Here is an 18,020-nt window from a genome sequence, read left to right as displayed (position 1 = left end):
AGGATATAGTACTAATCATAACAAGAGCTAGATATTAAGCATATTAAGACCATAGTGTGCATGATGGGAAATAGAAAAAAACAGAGCTGGTGAGATAAATAGGGACTGGATAATGTAGGAATTTATGGGCTACATAAAGGCATTTGGAATGTATCCTATGGCTGCTAGAATGATCGGGGAATTTCAGGCAGGTTACAAAATATGACTTAGATAGAGCTCTTGAGCAGAAGTGTGAAGAATAGATTACAGGAAGGCAAGACTGGAAGTACAAAGATTGTTTTAAATGGTATGAGAAAGAGAAGAAGAAAATCAACATGCTTGAGAGATTTTTAAAGAGCTAGTATATGGAGTGACGGTACACGAAGTTGAAGGAACACAGAGGCGAGAGTGATTGATAGTATACAACAGAGGTGAGAGTGATAGTGGTACATGAAGGTGCATAGAGGAAGAAGGAAAAGGGAGAATAGGGATGAAACCCAGGTTTCTGGTTTAGTCTTCTGTGTAGAGGCCATTGCCCTAGTACCTGTTCCATTTTCTTAGGTTTTCTTCTTTACCCTAGAGTTCTTTCCCACCTAGCTTCTAATCACACACTTAGTTATTCAGAAAATATAATTTGAGTGCATACAATATGCAGCACTGCAAGTGTTTTTTAAAAAGCAGAGGTTCTGAGTCCAGTTCTCTGAATCATATAGAACATAGTAAAACCCAGGGCAGGGACATTTTAAAGAGCATAGAACCCAATCTCACATATGACATTTGAATCGCCCTTATCATAATCTTACCACATACATATGCTTGGCAGGTCCATATTGGACAGAAACGTGAGAAACAACTCCAGGTGGTCAATTCTTTCTTCTCAGATCTGTGATCACTATCGGTTCTCACTTAGACTTAGCTCAAATTTGTTGGTAATAACCTCTGCTTTTGGCCCAAAATTTTATCACTAAGCCTTAAAGAACACATCTGATTTCTTGTCTGCTTGGCAGCATCTGGATCTTTGCTGTCTACACTCCACATATTCCTAGTTATTTATAACACTCCGTGGAGAAATGGATTGGTATCATTTTGCTATACTGGTCATTTCCTCAGAATATATGCTGCCTCAGATACATCTGCTTCAAGCTTATGTCCCAGAAATTAACACAATATTCGGCTATGATCCGGTCAGTGCATAGATTTTTGGACTTATTAATTGCTTTTATGGATATTGAAAGTCATTAACTTCTTTGTCCAACATTGCTAATTTGTCCTTTTTGGTGAAAAAACTTTCTTAGGAGCTGAAGTTAAATTATACACATCCTCTTACACACAAATAATATGTATAGTAATGAAGTTGGATACAGAATTATATAATTGCCTTTATTAAACTTCATCATGTTAGATTTGGATCTCTTTATGAAGGTCTTCCTTAACATGTGAAGCTCCAAGCCTGTTTTGTTTTCCTTTCCGTTTAGCCCGTGAGATCCGATTTCACCCATATGCTGGCGGCACCAGTGACTGACTGGTCTGGACAGGAAGTATAGCGTCAGTCACCAGTGACTGATATGGCGCTTAACGTGTTAAACAAAAGTACTGTATTTATGTAAAAAACTTGACTATGTCTTCTAACTTCAAGCTTTCATAAAACTGTTATTCTTATTTAAATCATTTATAAAAGTGCTGAGTTGACCACCTTCTATTTCACTCAGTCAAAAATTAATTTCTTCAGCCCCTCTGATTACAACCATCCCATCAGTTATAAGTGCATTTTATTAATCTCATCCCATGTTCAGAAGTATCTTTTAAAAAGTATATGAAATATCTTGCTGAACTCAACACACAGTGTTTCCACAGCATTTTTCCTGATCTGCATGTCCAGCTAAGTTTGAAAAATTTAAGGACACAGCTTATAGTTAAGGGACTCCATTTATTCTTGGTGATGATCTGATAAATGTTTTATCTTTAGTTTGAAAACTAACAGTGAGGTGAAACAATCTTTAACTTGGAGAACATATTTTAAATAAGAACATTACATGGCTTTAGGCTTGTGGCACTTTTCTCATTCTGTTAGAAGACCAGTTACTTAGGGAAGGGACAGTGCCCCCTGAAATACTTAGTGCAATCATTTGTCTTCATGTCTGCCTCTTTAGTATCAATCAAGACAAACAATATAAATTAATTTAGAAAAGGTCTTTCTTCCAGTACATGTAGCTATCTTGAGTTTTAATTTCCTATTACTAATTCTTATTTTATATTTTCTATGGACAGAAAATATGAAGACTTTCTAAGGCTTCTGTTCTATTTCCTCTGTAATCTCTATACATAAAAGCCTAAGTGACTGGCCTATTTTCTGACCATTCAACTGTCCGACCAGTAGCTATGACACACACTGACCACAAGAGGGCAGATGCTCAATGCAGGAGTGGAAACAACAGGCATGGAAACATGGAACAGACTGATGAATCTCAGAGGGAAGAGGGGAGGGAGGGAAGTGAGAAGAGATTAACCAAAGATCTTATATGCGTACTAGAGGCCTGGTACACAGATTTGTGCACCAGTGGGATCCCTTGGCTTAGCCTGTGCCCTCTCGAAATCTGGGACCCCTCAGGGGATATCGGATAGCTGGTTTTGGCCTGATCCCCACAGCCGAGGGACCCCACCAGTGCACGGATTCCTGCACCAGATCTTGAGTCTATTAATATTGTACTGTGGGTTCAAAATAGCAACTCCATTCTTTCTATATTTTTTTTTTCTTTCCTAAATCGATAAAATATATAGAGAGAGCACTTGGTTCCCTTAGCTTTATTTTTCCTAAGACAATGCATCTGAGCCTTTAGCCTTCGGGTGTTACTATTTTTTAGGTTCCAGGGAATTCTTACAACTGTCCTTGTTTGGAACCAGGCAGGACCATCCATGATCAGATGGCAAGGCCATGATTGTTCTAGGTTTGTGCAGGTACAGAAGACACATTCCCAGAGTTCCAACTAGGAAGTCCGGACACATTTTCTGAGAGAGAAATATTGAGAACCTTGTGTTTAGGTTCTGAAAAATTCTACACTATTAGATCCTTTTGAGTCAGTTGCCCAGGAGTGTTCCCCTATAGCCATGTCTGTAACTAAATGAACCCTTGACTATAGCCAACTGAGCCAAGTGCAAATATCTTTTTTTAATTGGGCCAATCAGATGCTTCGCCTACAAATTTATAAATGTGAAATAGAAGATATGAGTATTGACAACACTCTAGAGAAATATTTCATACTTTGTTATTGTTAAAATTTTGAAGTTGTCCCGACTCTGTTGTTTCTGCAATTGCTGAGATCTGTAATACCCTACCAGAGAATTCCTCTTTTTGCTTAATCTCACAAGATTTAGTTCCTCTACCATGCTTAAAAAAATAGATATTTGTGGGGCAAGCGAAGACACTTACCTTCCATATATACAGCATTACTTAGATGGGAAAATGTATTCAAAGCCTCCAAAACATGTCTTACAAATTAACCTCTGAAGCACAACCTGTTTTTAAATTTAACTTGGCATATAGGCCCTTAATAAATATTTATTAAGTGAAAGACTGTTGTGAAATTTCTGTGATACCTTTATGAATATTTGCAGTGACATTTGTTTTGCTTAGAGATAGCTAATCTCGGAGCCTTCCAAATACCAAAGATTAAAAGTGCAGAGTCTCGAAACACATTAATGATTATGCACTGAAGGAGACCCTTAGGATTGCAATGGAAATAAATTAACTGAATCTACAGAGCTTCACTTTTATGTCTTTGAAGCTCTAACATAAAGATTCATTGATAGTGATTAGCTGTGACTGCCATGCTCCAAGGATAAACTCTTCTCTGAGGATGCTGCTGATAGCTGGGTTGGAATGTTAATTTTGTTTTAATGATGTTGAAAAATTGATTTAAAATATAAACCCATTTTTATTTAGCAGTGACATCCATTCAGGAGAACATAGCAAATAAAACATATAATAATATATTATCTATATTATAACTAAAGATTGAAAATGACAAATTAGTCAATATATTAATATTCATTTGATATCTGTATATGAATTCATCTCAAGATACAGATTTCAGCATGAATATATGTTTTAGTAAAAAACTGTACAGTGTTAAAATCTAGGGGAAAATGACAGCAGATAAAAAATTGATATAATATGTTCAGAATTTATATTTCTGGAGATAACTAACCATCCACTAGATATACATGAATTTTAATGTGTTCACTGCCTGTCAAGGACTGTCCTGAGTGCTAGGCAGGTGCAATGCTACTGAAACAGACAACTTCATCTTCAATGCCATAGTATCTGTAAAAATTAGTTTCTTGGAAATAAAGTTGAATCTAGAAATAAAAGTCATTTAGGTCAATATGTGTAAGATAGTCCAGTCTAACAAATCTTCAGATTAAAAGTATAAAGTAGAAAATGAAACATAAAAAAACATTTGATTATAAACATGCTTATAACATTTCTGAACCTCAAAAATAAAGAGAAAAATCTTAAACTTTCAGAGAGAGAGAGAATGTGTATAAAGAAACCCTACATGTTAAATATGAAAGAATGACAAGCAATTGACAGTGGGCAAAACTGGAAGCAGGAAGAGTAATACTTTCAAATTTTTGAGGGAAAATTATTTTAAATCAATAGTTTTACAGTTTGGGCAATTATCAACTAATTTTAGATGTATAATATATTTTCAGAACTCTAAGTATTTAGGGAGTTTGCCACACACCCTATCATCACATTCCCAGAGAGGTGATATGGGTAATTGGCAGTTAAATATAGTCCAGGAGAGAACAGTAAGGTAAGAAATCTGGTGAGACATTAATACAGACACATTTGACATTGGTATTTCAGAAAGTTCTTCTTTTGGCAAAGATGCTAATGATGTAACATTTCATCTCCTTCCTTGTGAGTTTATGGTCCTTGATTCCAGATTAACGTATTGATGGACTCGGGATATTGTAGATGCTATTCTGAAGGAGGCGTGGGGCCACACTTGTGCATTTTGGAAGCCTGTGACTCTTTCTGTGTCAGGTAAGTTTATCAAATTTGGGGATTCAGTTTTAGAAAACCCTTTTCCCCCATATACTTAAGTCATGTTCTAACAGCTCTGTTAGCAATAAAGCTGGCATTGTGGTCTCTAATTGTCTGACTCTTTTGTCTAGCATCAAATAGATTCTAAACTTTAGTCAAAGAGCAGAGCTTCCATTTTCTGAGTCCTAAAATACCACATCTATATTCTAAGTGAAATTCAGGGGTTCATGCAGTCAAAGAACATTCAGAAATTGAGGTTTTTGATGTGCCAGACCATGTAAGTTTTTGGCCCTACAGTAGGGCCTATTATGTCATGCAGTTATTTTTTGTAGCTGTGGTTGACCAGCTTGAACAAGTAATTTTAGGTGTTAGCCTAAAACATTGCTGGAGAGCTAAAAAAGGGAAACACATTCTTGAAGATCAGGTGATAGGTATACAAGGAAAGAGGACAAGTTCTTAGGTCCAGTTGTTTGTAATGTGAGCCTCAGAAATAGAGATGTTTAGTTTGTGTTAAATCAGGAAAGTGCTTGTAGTCCAATTAAATCAAACAGAAGTTGATGGACAAGATCTCAGAAAATAGTGACCCTCCAGAGGGACTTGACATCAAGAAAATTGTTAGAAATCATATTTTTAATACCGAGATCTATAATAAGAATAATAAGTGACTAAATTCTTAAAGATTAGGAGCTATACCATGTGGGCTACAGAAAAATAAGACAACTTTTAAGGGTGAAGGCCAGAAAAATTAATGTAAAGTACTCAAAGCTGTACTGTCAGTTTGACACAATTATTATTGGTATTAGCAGCACTCTACACAAACCTGCTGGAAAAAATTAAGGAATTTAAGTTTTAAAGGAAAGTATAGCAGAAATAAAGCATAGTAAATGTGAACTTTAAGAATTAATAATAGATTGACTTAGGCTAGGTTAGATGTTCTGATGAAAGAATAGCACCTGCATGATCATACCCAGCTCAGAAAGGTGAAGGTTGATAAGATGTTTTTGAATAGTGGGTGCTTTAGCAGATCCAGTATTGTTGATTTTCTATTTCTCATCATAGGACAATAGCTAGAAACATAAGAAAAACAAATGCCTGTACCAGAAAGAAAAGTTAAACTATAATAAAGTAGGAACACAGATCTAGTAAGCTGTTCTAAGTCTTGTGTGCTCAGTTTGCTGGATTTTAAATGTACCTCAAATTAGACTTTTCTTTTGGGACTGGCAACATTACAAATTTCTGAACTTTGGAAAAATTCAGAATGTCTTGAATATTGCTCTATGAACGTATGGTTTTTAAAAATGTGCCATAACTAACATCTTTAGAGAAAATTATTCCCAAATTAAGAATCACATATTGTCCATTTTAAGTACCTGGTGTCTTAGGAAAGTTAAAAATAAAAATTTTCTCCAGGTCTGCCAATTTCTTTATAAAATTTTAAATACTTTAGAAAACTTAAGAATAATTTTTCTTGTCTATCTTATATAACTCATCACATGAAAACACTTCACCCTTTAGTAACCCAGAAACCACAGTATAATGTCATGCAAGTCCTGAATAAGTGTTAGCACTATATATACATCTCACACATCCTTGTTATATATTTATGGTCAGAGGGTTCTTACTATGGGATAAACAATAATAAAATAAATACTCTCTTCCATTAATTAACTTCATTGGATTCACTTTAATCCAAGTACTATTATTCTATAGAAAATAATTAACTAATAAATGTTAGTTTGTATTATATTAAATAATGCTTTTCATATTATTCTTATATTAGTGACAAGTATTCTATTTTATATATTTTAAAATCATATTTTGCCTAAACGTATTGCAAAATAAACTCAAAAGGCAAGCATAGTAATATTTTCAAACCCAATCCAGAACTAAAATCAGTTTCTGCCTATGAGGTTATGTAGGATTTGAAAAATAATTCCATAACATTGATATCTAATCAATCCAACAGTATGTAAAGTTAATAATAGCTAATAATAATAAATATTTTATGATCATTGTATAATTGTGATATTCAACTTTAGCAGCTATCAAAAGAGACATTTAATTTGGTCCCATAAAAAAAATGAACTATGTAATGTATGCCTCAATATCAATCTTGTATGCAATATGAAAGGTGGCCAGGTTGCCATTGTATGTAAATATTTCATTGAGGGAAAAATAAAAAATAATTTTTTAAAAAATATACCTTCATTGATTTCAGAGAGGAAGAGAGATATAGAAACATCAATGATGAGAGGGAATCATTGATTGGCTGCCTCCTGCATGTTGGACCGAGCCCACAACCCAGGCATGTGCCCTTGACTGGAATCAAACCTGGGACCCTTAGGTCCACAGACCCCGCTCTATCCACTGAGCAAAACTGGTTAGGGCAAAAAATGACTTTTAAGAGAAGTAAACCAAGTCTATTAGCCAGACTGGGTTTTGACTCTTCTTATTCCTTTAGATGTAAAGTAATTTTCAGAGAATAAACTTAAAAATCCTTTAGACTTGAAATAAATTTTAAAGAATCTATCAAAGAAGATTTTGAATTTCTCTCTCTCTCAATATATAACCATAAAATTGAATATAACAATCCTTGATAGGAATAAATAAAATTAAGAGATTTCAAGCAAATTGTGGTAATGTTTAAATATACATTTTGAGAGATAATTAAAGAAAATATTTGCTAGTATGGAATGCTACTGAACATTTCATTGTATATTAAAAATATGTTTTCAATGTTACTTTTACTTTCTGCACAGTATTTCTACTGAATTAGGATGAATACCTAATTTTTATAAGTAGAAAATTAGTGAAACAACTTAGCTAGTGAATTGTTCTGCAACTTGTAAGTACAAATTTCCTCCTTATTAGTAAACATCTGCAATGCAAGTGAGCTGGCAACATATGAAGTAAGCTGATTAGTCTGAATGCTATAACCATGAGAGCATCTATGTTAGAATCTCTGTTACAATGATGATGACTAGAGCCATGAACAGTTGAGGAGTAATCAGCCAATAGATTCTGGAATAAAGAGAAATCCTTTAGCTTTTAAAAATATATTCTAAAGGTGCTATTTCCTCACTGAAAATGTTATTATGTATTCAAAAAAGGTTATTTATGGATCCACTTGCTTTCCAATAGCTGGTGGGACTCAAAATTTGCAAATTCTGCAAGATACTTAAATGTTCCATATTATATGTGAATGAAAAGATATACTATCAGTTTCCTGACAGATGTACAACAATCTGCTGCAAGTCTAAAATTAGTTTATATTCAATCATTCGGAGGAATTTCTCCTTTTAAATATTCCATTTTAAGAGGAGATACTTTGTCATGAGAAGAAACACAAAGATGAATGGCATACTCTCTCATTGTATCATACTGATACAGTTCAGCACCGAATGTCACATCAAACAGACTACTACATTATTTGTAAGGCTGTATTTAAAGATTTTAATATACTTGTGTTTTGAAATAACTATATTTAGAGAAATGTTATTTCAAACTCTAGCCTATTAGAACAAGGAAACTCGAGCACTGAATAGTTTTAGGAAACACCAGGGCATTATCCGCCTCAGTCGGTTGTATTCGTCCAACTAGTCTCTTTTTAAATTCCCTATAAGCAATGACAAAGTGTAAATTAAAGTTTAAAAAAGGGAGGGAAAAATCTCCAAACCTACTTTTTCTTCAGTCTTCTATCCTTCTCGGCTTGAGTTCCAAGTTTGCCTAACCCCAGGGACTCCTGAGCCGCAGCTTCAGTCTCCATGAAGCCTCCTGTGAAGAAGGAACTATTCACATTAGGTTAAACATATTGTGTCAATTCTGCAATTTAGTTCTTAAAAATGTATTTGAGCAACTGTTTACTACCACATTTCCTCCTCAGCCCCCCACACACTTTTTGAGTGTGTTTATATTTCCAAACCAACATGCATAAACATACACTGAGAGAATGAAAAAAAACTAGTACCTACTGTTAGACTATTCAATGATACCTCAGAGCAGCATAAAACATGTGGCCTATGCACTGATAAACACATGAATATGTAATTTGAAAGTCTCGTTATCTCTTTTTCTACTTTTTTTTTAATAAAAAATAAGAGCAAATATTTGTGGAGTATTGAATTTTTCAACATTTAAAACTTTTAAAAGACTTCTTATATAATTGGGTTAATTGATAGTCCAGTGAGTAGAAACTCAGGTGTATGTCTTCAATTCCAAGACAAGAGAATGGAGAGGCATTCCCTGATTTCTCAAAGCTTTTCATTTCTAGCTTCTGGAATCCTTTTTTGCTCACCTGCATGATCCTTATACCCAGTATAAACCTTACTTCCAGAATTTCATACGTTCTGGCAGGTTTTGTTTTGTAAATCTTATAATATCTGGAAAAACTTCTAAGTCTATTTTCTTTTTTTAGTTTTGGAAAACATATTTATTATATGTGTTAGCATGCAACAGGATTATTATTTTTATTTTTATTATTATTTTTTTATTAATTAAATCTTTATGGTTCAGATTATTACATTTGTTCCTCTTTTTTACCCCCATAACTCCCCTCCTCCCAGTTCCCCCCCCAACCTCCGACCTCACGCCCCACCCACTGTCCTCATCCATAGGTGCACGATTTTTGTCCAGTCTCTTCCGGCATCTCCCACACCCCTTTCCCTCCCAAGAATAGTCAGTCCATTCCCTTTCTATGTCCCTGATTCTATTATGATCACCAGATTATTTGTTCACTTGATTCTTAGATTCACTTGTTGATAGATGCATGTTTGTTGTTCATAATTTGTATCTTTACCTTTTTCTTCTTCTTCCTCTTCTTAAAGGATACCTTTCAGCATTTCATATAATACTGGTTTGGTGGTAATGAAATCCTTTAGCTTTTCCTTATCTGTGAAGCTCTTTATCTGACCTTCAGGTCTGAATGATAGCTTTGCTGGATAAAATAATCTTGGTTGTAGGTTCTTGGTATTCATCACTTTGAATATTTCTTGCCATTCTCTTCTGGCCTGCAAAGTTTCTGTTGAGAAATCAGCTGACAGTCGTATGGGTATTCCCTTGTAGGTAACTGAGTTTCTTTCTCTTGCTGCTTTTAAGATTCTCTCTTTGTCTTTTGCTCTTGGCATTTTAATTATGATGTGTCTTGGTGTGTTCCTCTTTGGATTCCTTTTGTTTGGGGTTCTCTGTGCTTCCTGGACCTGTAAGTCTATTTCTTTCACCAGGTGGGGGAAGTTTTCTGTCATTATTTCTTCAAATAGGTTTTCAATATCTTGGTCTCTCTCATCTTCTGGCACCCCTATAATTCTGATGTTGGTACGCTTGAAGCTTCTTCACATTTCGAATCTTTGACTTGATTCTTGCGCTCCTCTGGTCTGCTGTTGGGAGTCTGTATAGTATTCGTTATTTCAGTCCGTGTATGCTTAATTTCTAGTTGGTTCTTTATCACAACATCGAGGGTCTCATTAGATTTCTTGAGGATCTCACTACATTTATTGGCGGTCTCACCAGTCTTTTCGAGGGCCTTACTAAGTTTATTGGCAGCTTCTAGACAGTTCTTGAGAGACCTTAAAAGTGTGGTTTTGAGCTCTATATCTTCCATTTCTGACATTTGCATCCTGTTTCTTTGTCTCCGCATTTTTTATCTTTTCTTGGTGCACCCCCTAGTGGTCTTTGTGCGCAGTCTTGTTGTAGTTAAGCCTTGATTGTTGTTGGCAATACGGGGGGGTGATTTGACCTTCAGGCTAACTGGCTATGAGAGTCAGCTGTGTCTGCAGTGGGAGAGTTTCTCCTAAGTCTATTTTCAAAAAGACCCTTGAAAGGATTCTTTTTATCCAGTAAATAAAAAAATTATTTGGGTTAGTGGCAATTTTATTGGCTTTGGAGTATATAAAATATATGTAACCTTGGAATGAAAGGAGAAAGGAAAAAAATATGGAAAGCATAAAGCACAGAATTACACATTTTCCAATATAATTATTTAATTCAGAATCCCTAAACATGTAATTAATTCATACAGAATTTGTTACAATAAAAAATGATAACTTAATCCTGGGCTCTGCTTTCTCTTTGATATTTATTCTGTGTGAAAAATCTAAAAATGCTATGCTAAGCAAAATAAGCCAGTCAGAGAAAGATAAATATCACATGATCTCACTCATATGTGGTATATAATGATCAACATACTTTGATGAACAAAAATAGACAAATGGCAGGGGAGGGGGGGTGGTTAGAGAGCAACCAAAGGACTCGTATGCATGAATATTAGCATAAGTAATGGACACAGACACTAGGGCTGTGGGGGCTTGCCCAGGGTGAGAATGGTTGGGGGCAGTCAATTGGGGAGAAAGGAGACATATGTAAAACTTAAGATGATATATATATATATATATATATATATATATATATATATATATACATACTAGAGGCCTGGCGCATGAAATTCTTGTGCAGGTATGGTCCCAAGGCCTGGCCTGTGATCAGGGCCATCTTCCATCTTCCCCAGCTGCCCGCAGCTGGCCTTGCCCCCCCCCCCCCCGCCACCACCCAGCCCCGGTTCCCCATTTGCCATTGGTGATCAGTGCCTGACAGTGGGGTCAGATATCCAGAGGTCGGCTGTTCCTGCCCTCTTTCCAGCCCTGCCCCTGCCAGCTGGGAAAAGGGACCAAGAGGTGGCCAGTGCACCTCATAGTGACTGGTCCAGTGGTTGTTCTGGTGGTTCTGCTGTTAGGGTCAATTTGCATAATACCAATTTGTTATATAGGATAGAGGCCTGGTGCATGGGTGGGGACCGGCTGGCATGCCCTGAAGGGGGCCTCAGATTGGGGTGGTTGGTCCTCACTGGGGGTTGGGACCAGCCTGGGAGAGGGGCCACCGGCAGTTTGCAGGCCGGCCATGCCCCTGATGGGGTGGGGGTCTCCGCTGGGGGGTGGGGCCGGCCTGGGTGAGGGGCCTGGCACAGTTTGCAGGCCAGCCATGCCCTCGTTTGGGGTGGGGGGTTCCTGCTGGGGCAGGGCCAGCCTGGGTAAAGGGCCTGGGATGGTTTTCAGGCCACACCCCCAGCTTTGTTAGGAAGGACATCCAGAACACATTCAGTCTAATTTGCATATTACCCTTTATTAGTATACTAGAGGCCCGGTGCACAAAATTTGTGCATGGGGGTGATGGTGGTCCCTCAGCCCGGCCTGCACCCTCTCCAATCCGGGACCCCTTGGGGGATGTCCAACTGCCGGTTTAGGCCCGATCCCCCAATGGCCCTCCCCTGCTGGCCTGGTCGCCTCCAACAGCCCCTCTCTGCAGGCCTGGTCACCCCCAATGGCCCTCCCCTGCCAGCCTGTTTGCCCCCAACTGCCCTCCCCTGCTGACCTGGTTGTCCTCAACTGCCCTCCCCTGCTGGCCTGATATTGTCCCCAACTGCCCTCCCCTGCCGGCCTGTTTGCCCCCAACTGCCCTCCCCTGCCAGCCTGATCTCGCCCCCAACTGCTCTCCCCAGCCAGCCTGATCACCCCTAACTGCCTCTGCCTCGGCCCCCACCATCATGCCTTTGTGTGGAAGGAAGTCAGACATCCGGAAGATGGCCAGTCGACCTGGTCTAATTAGCATATTATCTTTTTATTAGTATATATATACTTAATTGGAGTCTAAATCATATATATGTGTGTGTGTGTGTGTGTATATATATATATATATATATATATATATATATATATATATATATATTTTGAGAGAGAGAGAGAGAGAGAGAGAAGGGATTTAGACTCCAATTAAGCTCAACATTAGGTACAAAGATTTAAGTTAATATTAACTCTTACAAAGACTACACAAAAATGTTACCAATATGTCAGTAAATAAGAACTATTAGAGACAAATTTATTCCTTGTCATTGTAATGAACATTTCCTTAACATTTGTAGGTCTTAACCAGAGACAAATTTTGTTGTTGCTGTTTTTTATAATTTATTTTAGCAAATAACTTATAATACTCGATACTATTAATTTTGGAACATATTAACAAGTTACTCTCATAGCCTAGTAACTCTGCTACTGAATGCTATAAGAAACTTCTATTTGATTGAAAACACATTTATTGCTATTTAGATCTTATGCAGAGCTTCACAGTTTGGGGACCAAAATTTATTTTATTCAAATATGAACATGTGCAGTAAATACTTAAATACTTTTTTTATTATGAGAGAGTTTCATTTTTTAGTGTCATTTGTGAAGTTGTCCCAAACCTAACTAAGGCACTCTTGGGGATCATCTTGAATCATGGGATTTTTCCATTATGCACAGTGAATGAATATTTTCATTTTATTTCTCTCATTGGTATACTTGCCTTACTGTACATCCATAAATTATTATTCACAATCTGCACTTAGCAATAAAATTCTACTCTTTAAATGTAAATGATTAATTCATTTTTAAAGTTACAAAATTTTCACAGTACAAATGGGGACATAGAGATTGATGAGGTAGACCCATTCAAAACAGTGAGACATTTCCAGCCACCAGGTGGTTGGATCAATTAGGCTTCTTATTCTTCAGAACAAAGAATAACAGTTAAATTCTGATGTTAACTTTTAAAAACCTTAGATTTCAATGATAGAAAAAGAATATTTTTAACAATGAAAACTCTGGAAGAGAAACAAAGAAAGCTCTAAAATGATTTTGAGAGTCAAACTAGATCTAGAAAAAATAGGTTGTAAATTTTGGTTTTCATAATTAAAATTATAAAAATAAAAAGCATGAGGAATTTGGAAATACACTGAGTACTTCAAAACCTAAGGTCCTTTGAATAGAGACTTGTGGACACATCTGGTTTAAAAATGCCTGTAGAAAATGACAATTTAATATAATAGATAAATTTATTTTTATGCATCACATGTAGAAAGGTACCCTTAAGCAGGATCAAAAGGGTAAATACACGCATTTTTAGCCCAGTTAAACTATTGCTAGGTGAGAAGAACATTCTTTCATAAACTTGACCCAGCTGTCCCATAAATCCCAGGTACATCTTGTTACATACCTGGTCAGCTACCTAACTGGTAAAGGTAAGTCAGTCAGTCTCATTTTGTCCCAGGCATCAGCAGGTTCCTATGGCAGTGTGAACTTCAGGAATATCTATTCATCTAATACCACTTTTATTCATTAGTCATATGTGGCTATTGAGCACTTGAATTGTGGCTATTCCAAACTAAATACTTCATTATAAATATGCATAAGATTTTGAAAACTTAGTACAAAAGTATATACAATATCTAATTAATAATGTTATCTTGATTACAGTTAAAATAACATTTTCTTACAGTGGTTTAAATAAAATTTATTACTAAGATTCATCTCACCTGTCTCTTTTCACTTGTCTTATTGTTGCCACTAAAAAATTAAAAATTACATATGTGACTCACATTTGCGGTTTGCATTATCTATCTGTTGGCTCTCGGACTGGAGATAGGTGTCAGTCCTCCAGAGAGTGAGTTTAAATATTCACTTATGTTGGTGGAAAGAGGGGGCTACATGTTTAGATGTCACCATGACTGCAAAGTGCAGCTGATATTCATTAAATAGGGGACAAAGATTCTAAACATCAATGAGTAGAGAATACTTCAGCTTGCCCTTCTGAAAATGACAAGAGTGCCCCTGATGAGAAACACTGGCTTGTGGTTGACTTTTTCCTCTAGAAAATTCATTAGGAATGTGGAGAGAACAACATTAACTCCACCCACCTCATGGCATAGGGTATTTAGTCATAGAAGGCTTGAATCTCGTGATTCAGTAGATACTCAGATAACAAAGTGTGTTTCACCTTGTCTGTGGTTTAGTAGTTGTACATACAAAAGCCCAAGTCAAAATCCTTGAAGTTTTCTGGGCTATTTTTCACTCAGGTATACTTTTGCAAGGCCCTTGAGGACTTGGAATTGTTAGAGAATTGTCTTGGAATTGTCCTAGAGTGTGAGGGGCCCAATTCAATTTTTTTTCCAGCCCATTTTCTATATAAACACTTTGAGTAACCCCAAATCAGTGCAACAACAATTCAGTGGTTCAATCTTATATAATACTAGGGGCCCGGTGCATGAAATTCGTGCACTGGGTGTGTGTGTGTGGGGGGGAGAGTGTCCCTCAGCCCAGCCTGCCCCCTCTCACATACTGGGAGCCCTCAGGCGTTGACCCCCATCACCCTCCGATCGCCTGATCGGCCCCTTGCCCAGGCCTGACGCCTCCGCCAGAGGTGTCAGGCTTGGACAGGGGATGCCCATCTCCCCCCGATCACTGGCTCTGGCCCCCGCCAAGGCCTGAGGCCTCTGCCCAGGAATCATGCCTGGGCAGGGGACCCCCATCTCCCTCTGATCGCTTGCTCCACCCCCCGCCCAAGCCTGACGCCTCTGACCCAGGCTTCAGGCCTGGGCAAGGGGACCATCATATCCCCCCAATCCCCGGCTCCGCCCCCCACCCAGGCCTGATGCCTCGGCCAGAGGAGTTGACCCTCATCACCCTCCGATCACCAATCATCGGATCGGCCCCTTGACCAGGCCTGAGGCCTCCGGCAGAGGTGTCAGGCCTGGGCAGGGGACCCCCAGCTCCCCGCGGTTGTAGGCTCCGCCCCTGCCCAGGCCTAACACCTCTGGCCTAGGCGTCCGGCCCGGGCAGCGGGGACCCGCAGTGGCAGCGGGGGGCGCCGCGATCGTGGGCTTCGCTTTAGGCCCAGGCAAGGGACCCCTAGCTCCTGGGACTGCCAGCTTCTACCCTGCCCAGCTCCCATCGCTGGCTCCACCCCTACTTCCTGCTATCACTGGCCAGGGTGGCAAAGGCGCCTGATTCTCCGATCATGGCTGGGGGGCAGGGCAAAGGCGGCCCTGGGGCCGCCTTTGCCCTGCCCCCCAGCTCTTAGCTCCCCCCTGGGTTTCCGATCACTGTCAGTGGCAGGGGGCTTCTTCCTGCTTTCCCTTTTGCCTCCCTGCATTGTGCCTACATATGCAAATTAACCGCCATCTTGTTGGCAGTTAACTGCCAATCTTAGTTGGCAGTTAATTTGCATATAGCCCTGATTAGCCAATGAAAACGGTATTGCCGTACGCCAATTACCATTTTTCTCTTTTATTAGTGTAGATTATTCTGGCCAGCAGAAGTGAATGTTTCACTTGTGAGGGCACCCTCCTGGAACCAGGGGAGGTCATTGGTCCAGAACAACTGCATAGTGCAAAAGTCTCTGGGCTCAGCAGGACATCTTGTCAACCCCAGGCATGGGGTAGAGAAGTAGAGAGCACCCTGATGGGGAGAAACAGGGACCCTGGTCCACATGGTTTAGTTATATTAGATGATACTGGTCCTAAGGTCTGAGACACAATGGAAACTTTCAATGCTTCCAGCAATTGGGCCTACTCAGGTCTAGATTTTCACTGAAAGTTCCCTGCCCAGCGAGCAATCCCAGTCCAGCCTCTCCTAGGCACCAGAGGGAAGCTCTTAGAGAATTTCAACAAAGGTGCTGCCAAGTGTGAGGCGGCCTAAGGCCCAGGCTGAGGAATTCAAGGAAAGACCCTCCTATGCCCAGATCTATGAATAATACTAGATGGAGATATTTGTTCATTTGGATGGTGAAGGAAAATATCTCTATGTTGCCTGGTCCTTAGACTCCATTCAAAATAATTTATTTCATCATGGCCCTTGAGGTAAAAGTCCGGAGAAATCTCTGGCCCAATTCTGCCATTTAAGGTTTCTGCCTCTCCATTTTTTCCAGTGGAAGTACCTGTATTAAAAGGGAGGGGGGGGGGAGCTCTTACTACAGACATTAAGACTATAAACTGCTGCTGAGCAGTTGCTTCATCTTTCTTTTATTGGACCTCTCTTTATTAGTTTGTATTTACACTTGAATTGATAAATGGTTACTTAAATGTTGCCATGTCTGTTAGCTCTCTGGAGGAGGCATCTAGGCAGTGCCAGGTTCATAGAGAATGTGTAAAAAATGTTCACAGTTGAAGCTAAATACTGATTTCTTAAAAAAAAAAAAAAAAAAAAAAAAAGGCCCTTTCACCATGCAGAGAATGAGTCATCTCTAACTGGTATGTTGTGAAGTTTACATTATATCTGTTGGTTCCACAGCATCTAGGAATAATCTAATTTTTATTTTTTATTTTTTGGAAAAGGCGAGCACAGCCACCCAAGTTTTATGTGTAGAAAGGTGCTTGCTAAATAATGCTGGTGCAATCTTGAGTCTGTTTTTGTCATGATGACATCATTTTCTTTATTATGCTGATTATAGCAGGTCAATGAGTTCAGATAATTCTAATACAATCTGGCAGATTGTTATAAATGAAAGGGATATGCAATTTAGTAGGCAAAATCCCTCTGAAATATATTACTTTTCATATGCATTTAAAGGATATTTGTAAAAGTAGTTTAAAAAAATCAATAATATATCCATTTTATATGTCTTTAATTGGGGATTCTGCCTGTTCAAAATTAATATATTTTCCTCTTTTATTTTCAAACTAGAGGCCTTGTGCACAAAATTCATGCACAAGAGGGGAGTCCCTCAGCCCAGCCTGCACCCTCACTAACCCAGGACCCCATGGGGGATGTCCAACTCAGGTTTAGGCCCAATCCCTGGATCCAGCCTAAACTGGCAGTTGGGCATGCCTCTCGCAATCTGGGACTGCTGGGTCCTAACTGCTCACTTGCCTGCCTGCCTGATCACCTCTAACCACCTCTGCCTGCCTGCCTGATCACCCCTTACTGCTTCCCTGCCTGCCTGATCACCCCTAACCACCTTTGCCTTGGCCCCACACCTGGGACCCAAGATTCCCTCCTCCAGCTAGCCACAGGCACCTGGGACCCCGGCCGGCTTCGCCTGGGCCGGCCACAGCCTCAGGAGACCATGGATGGGAGGCTTCTCCCTCTCCCGGGCCACAGCAGCAGCCACTGGCACCCCAGAGACTGCTGGCAGGCGGCTTTGCCTGGGCATGGATTTGTCAGGAAGGACATCCAGATGGTTGTCCGGAAGA

The 18,020-nt window shown here is 38.9% G+C and overlaps 1 protein-coding gene across 5 annotated transcripts in view; it reads right to left on the bottom strand.

Moving 5' to 3' along the window:
* The window catches only part of PPFIA2 (PTPRF interacting protein alpha 2), a 176,050-nt gene that overhangs the window by 48,116 nt on the left and 109,914 nt on the right, over positions 1–18,020 (bottom strand). For all 5 annotated transcript variants that reach the window (XM_036300686.1, XM_036300690.1, XM_036300688.1 and 2 more), the window contains exon 18: positions 8,710–8,803. In XM_036300686.1, the coding sequence (XP_036156579.1) occupies positions 8,710–8,803 (94 nt within the window). The remainder of the gene's footprint in view (positions 1–8,709; positions 8,804–18,020) is intronic.

The sequence above is a fragment of the Myotis myotis genome, unplaced genomic scaffold, assembly GCF_014108235.1.
Source record: "Myotis myotis isolate mMyoMyo1 unplaced genomic scaffold, mMyoMyo1.p scaffold_m19_p_3, whole genome shotgun sequence".
In the NCBI taxonomy this organism is placed as follows: domain Eukaryota; kingdom Metazoa; phylum Chordata; class Mammalia; order Chiroptera; family Vespertilionidae; genus Myotis; species Myotis myotis.
This window is presented reverse-complemented; position numbering and strand designations above follow the sequence as displayed.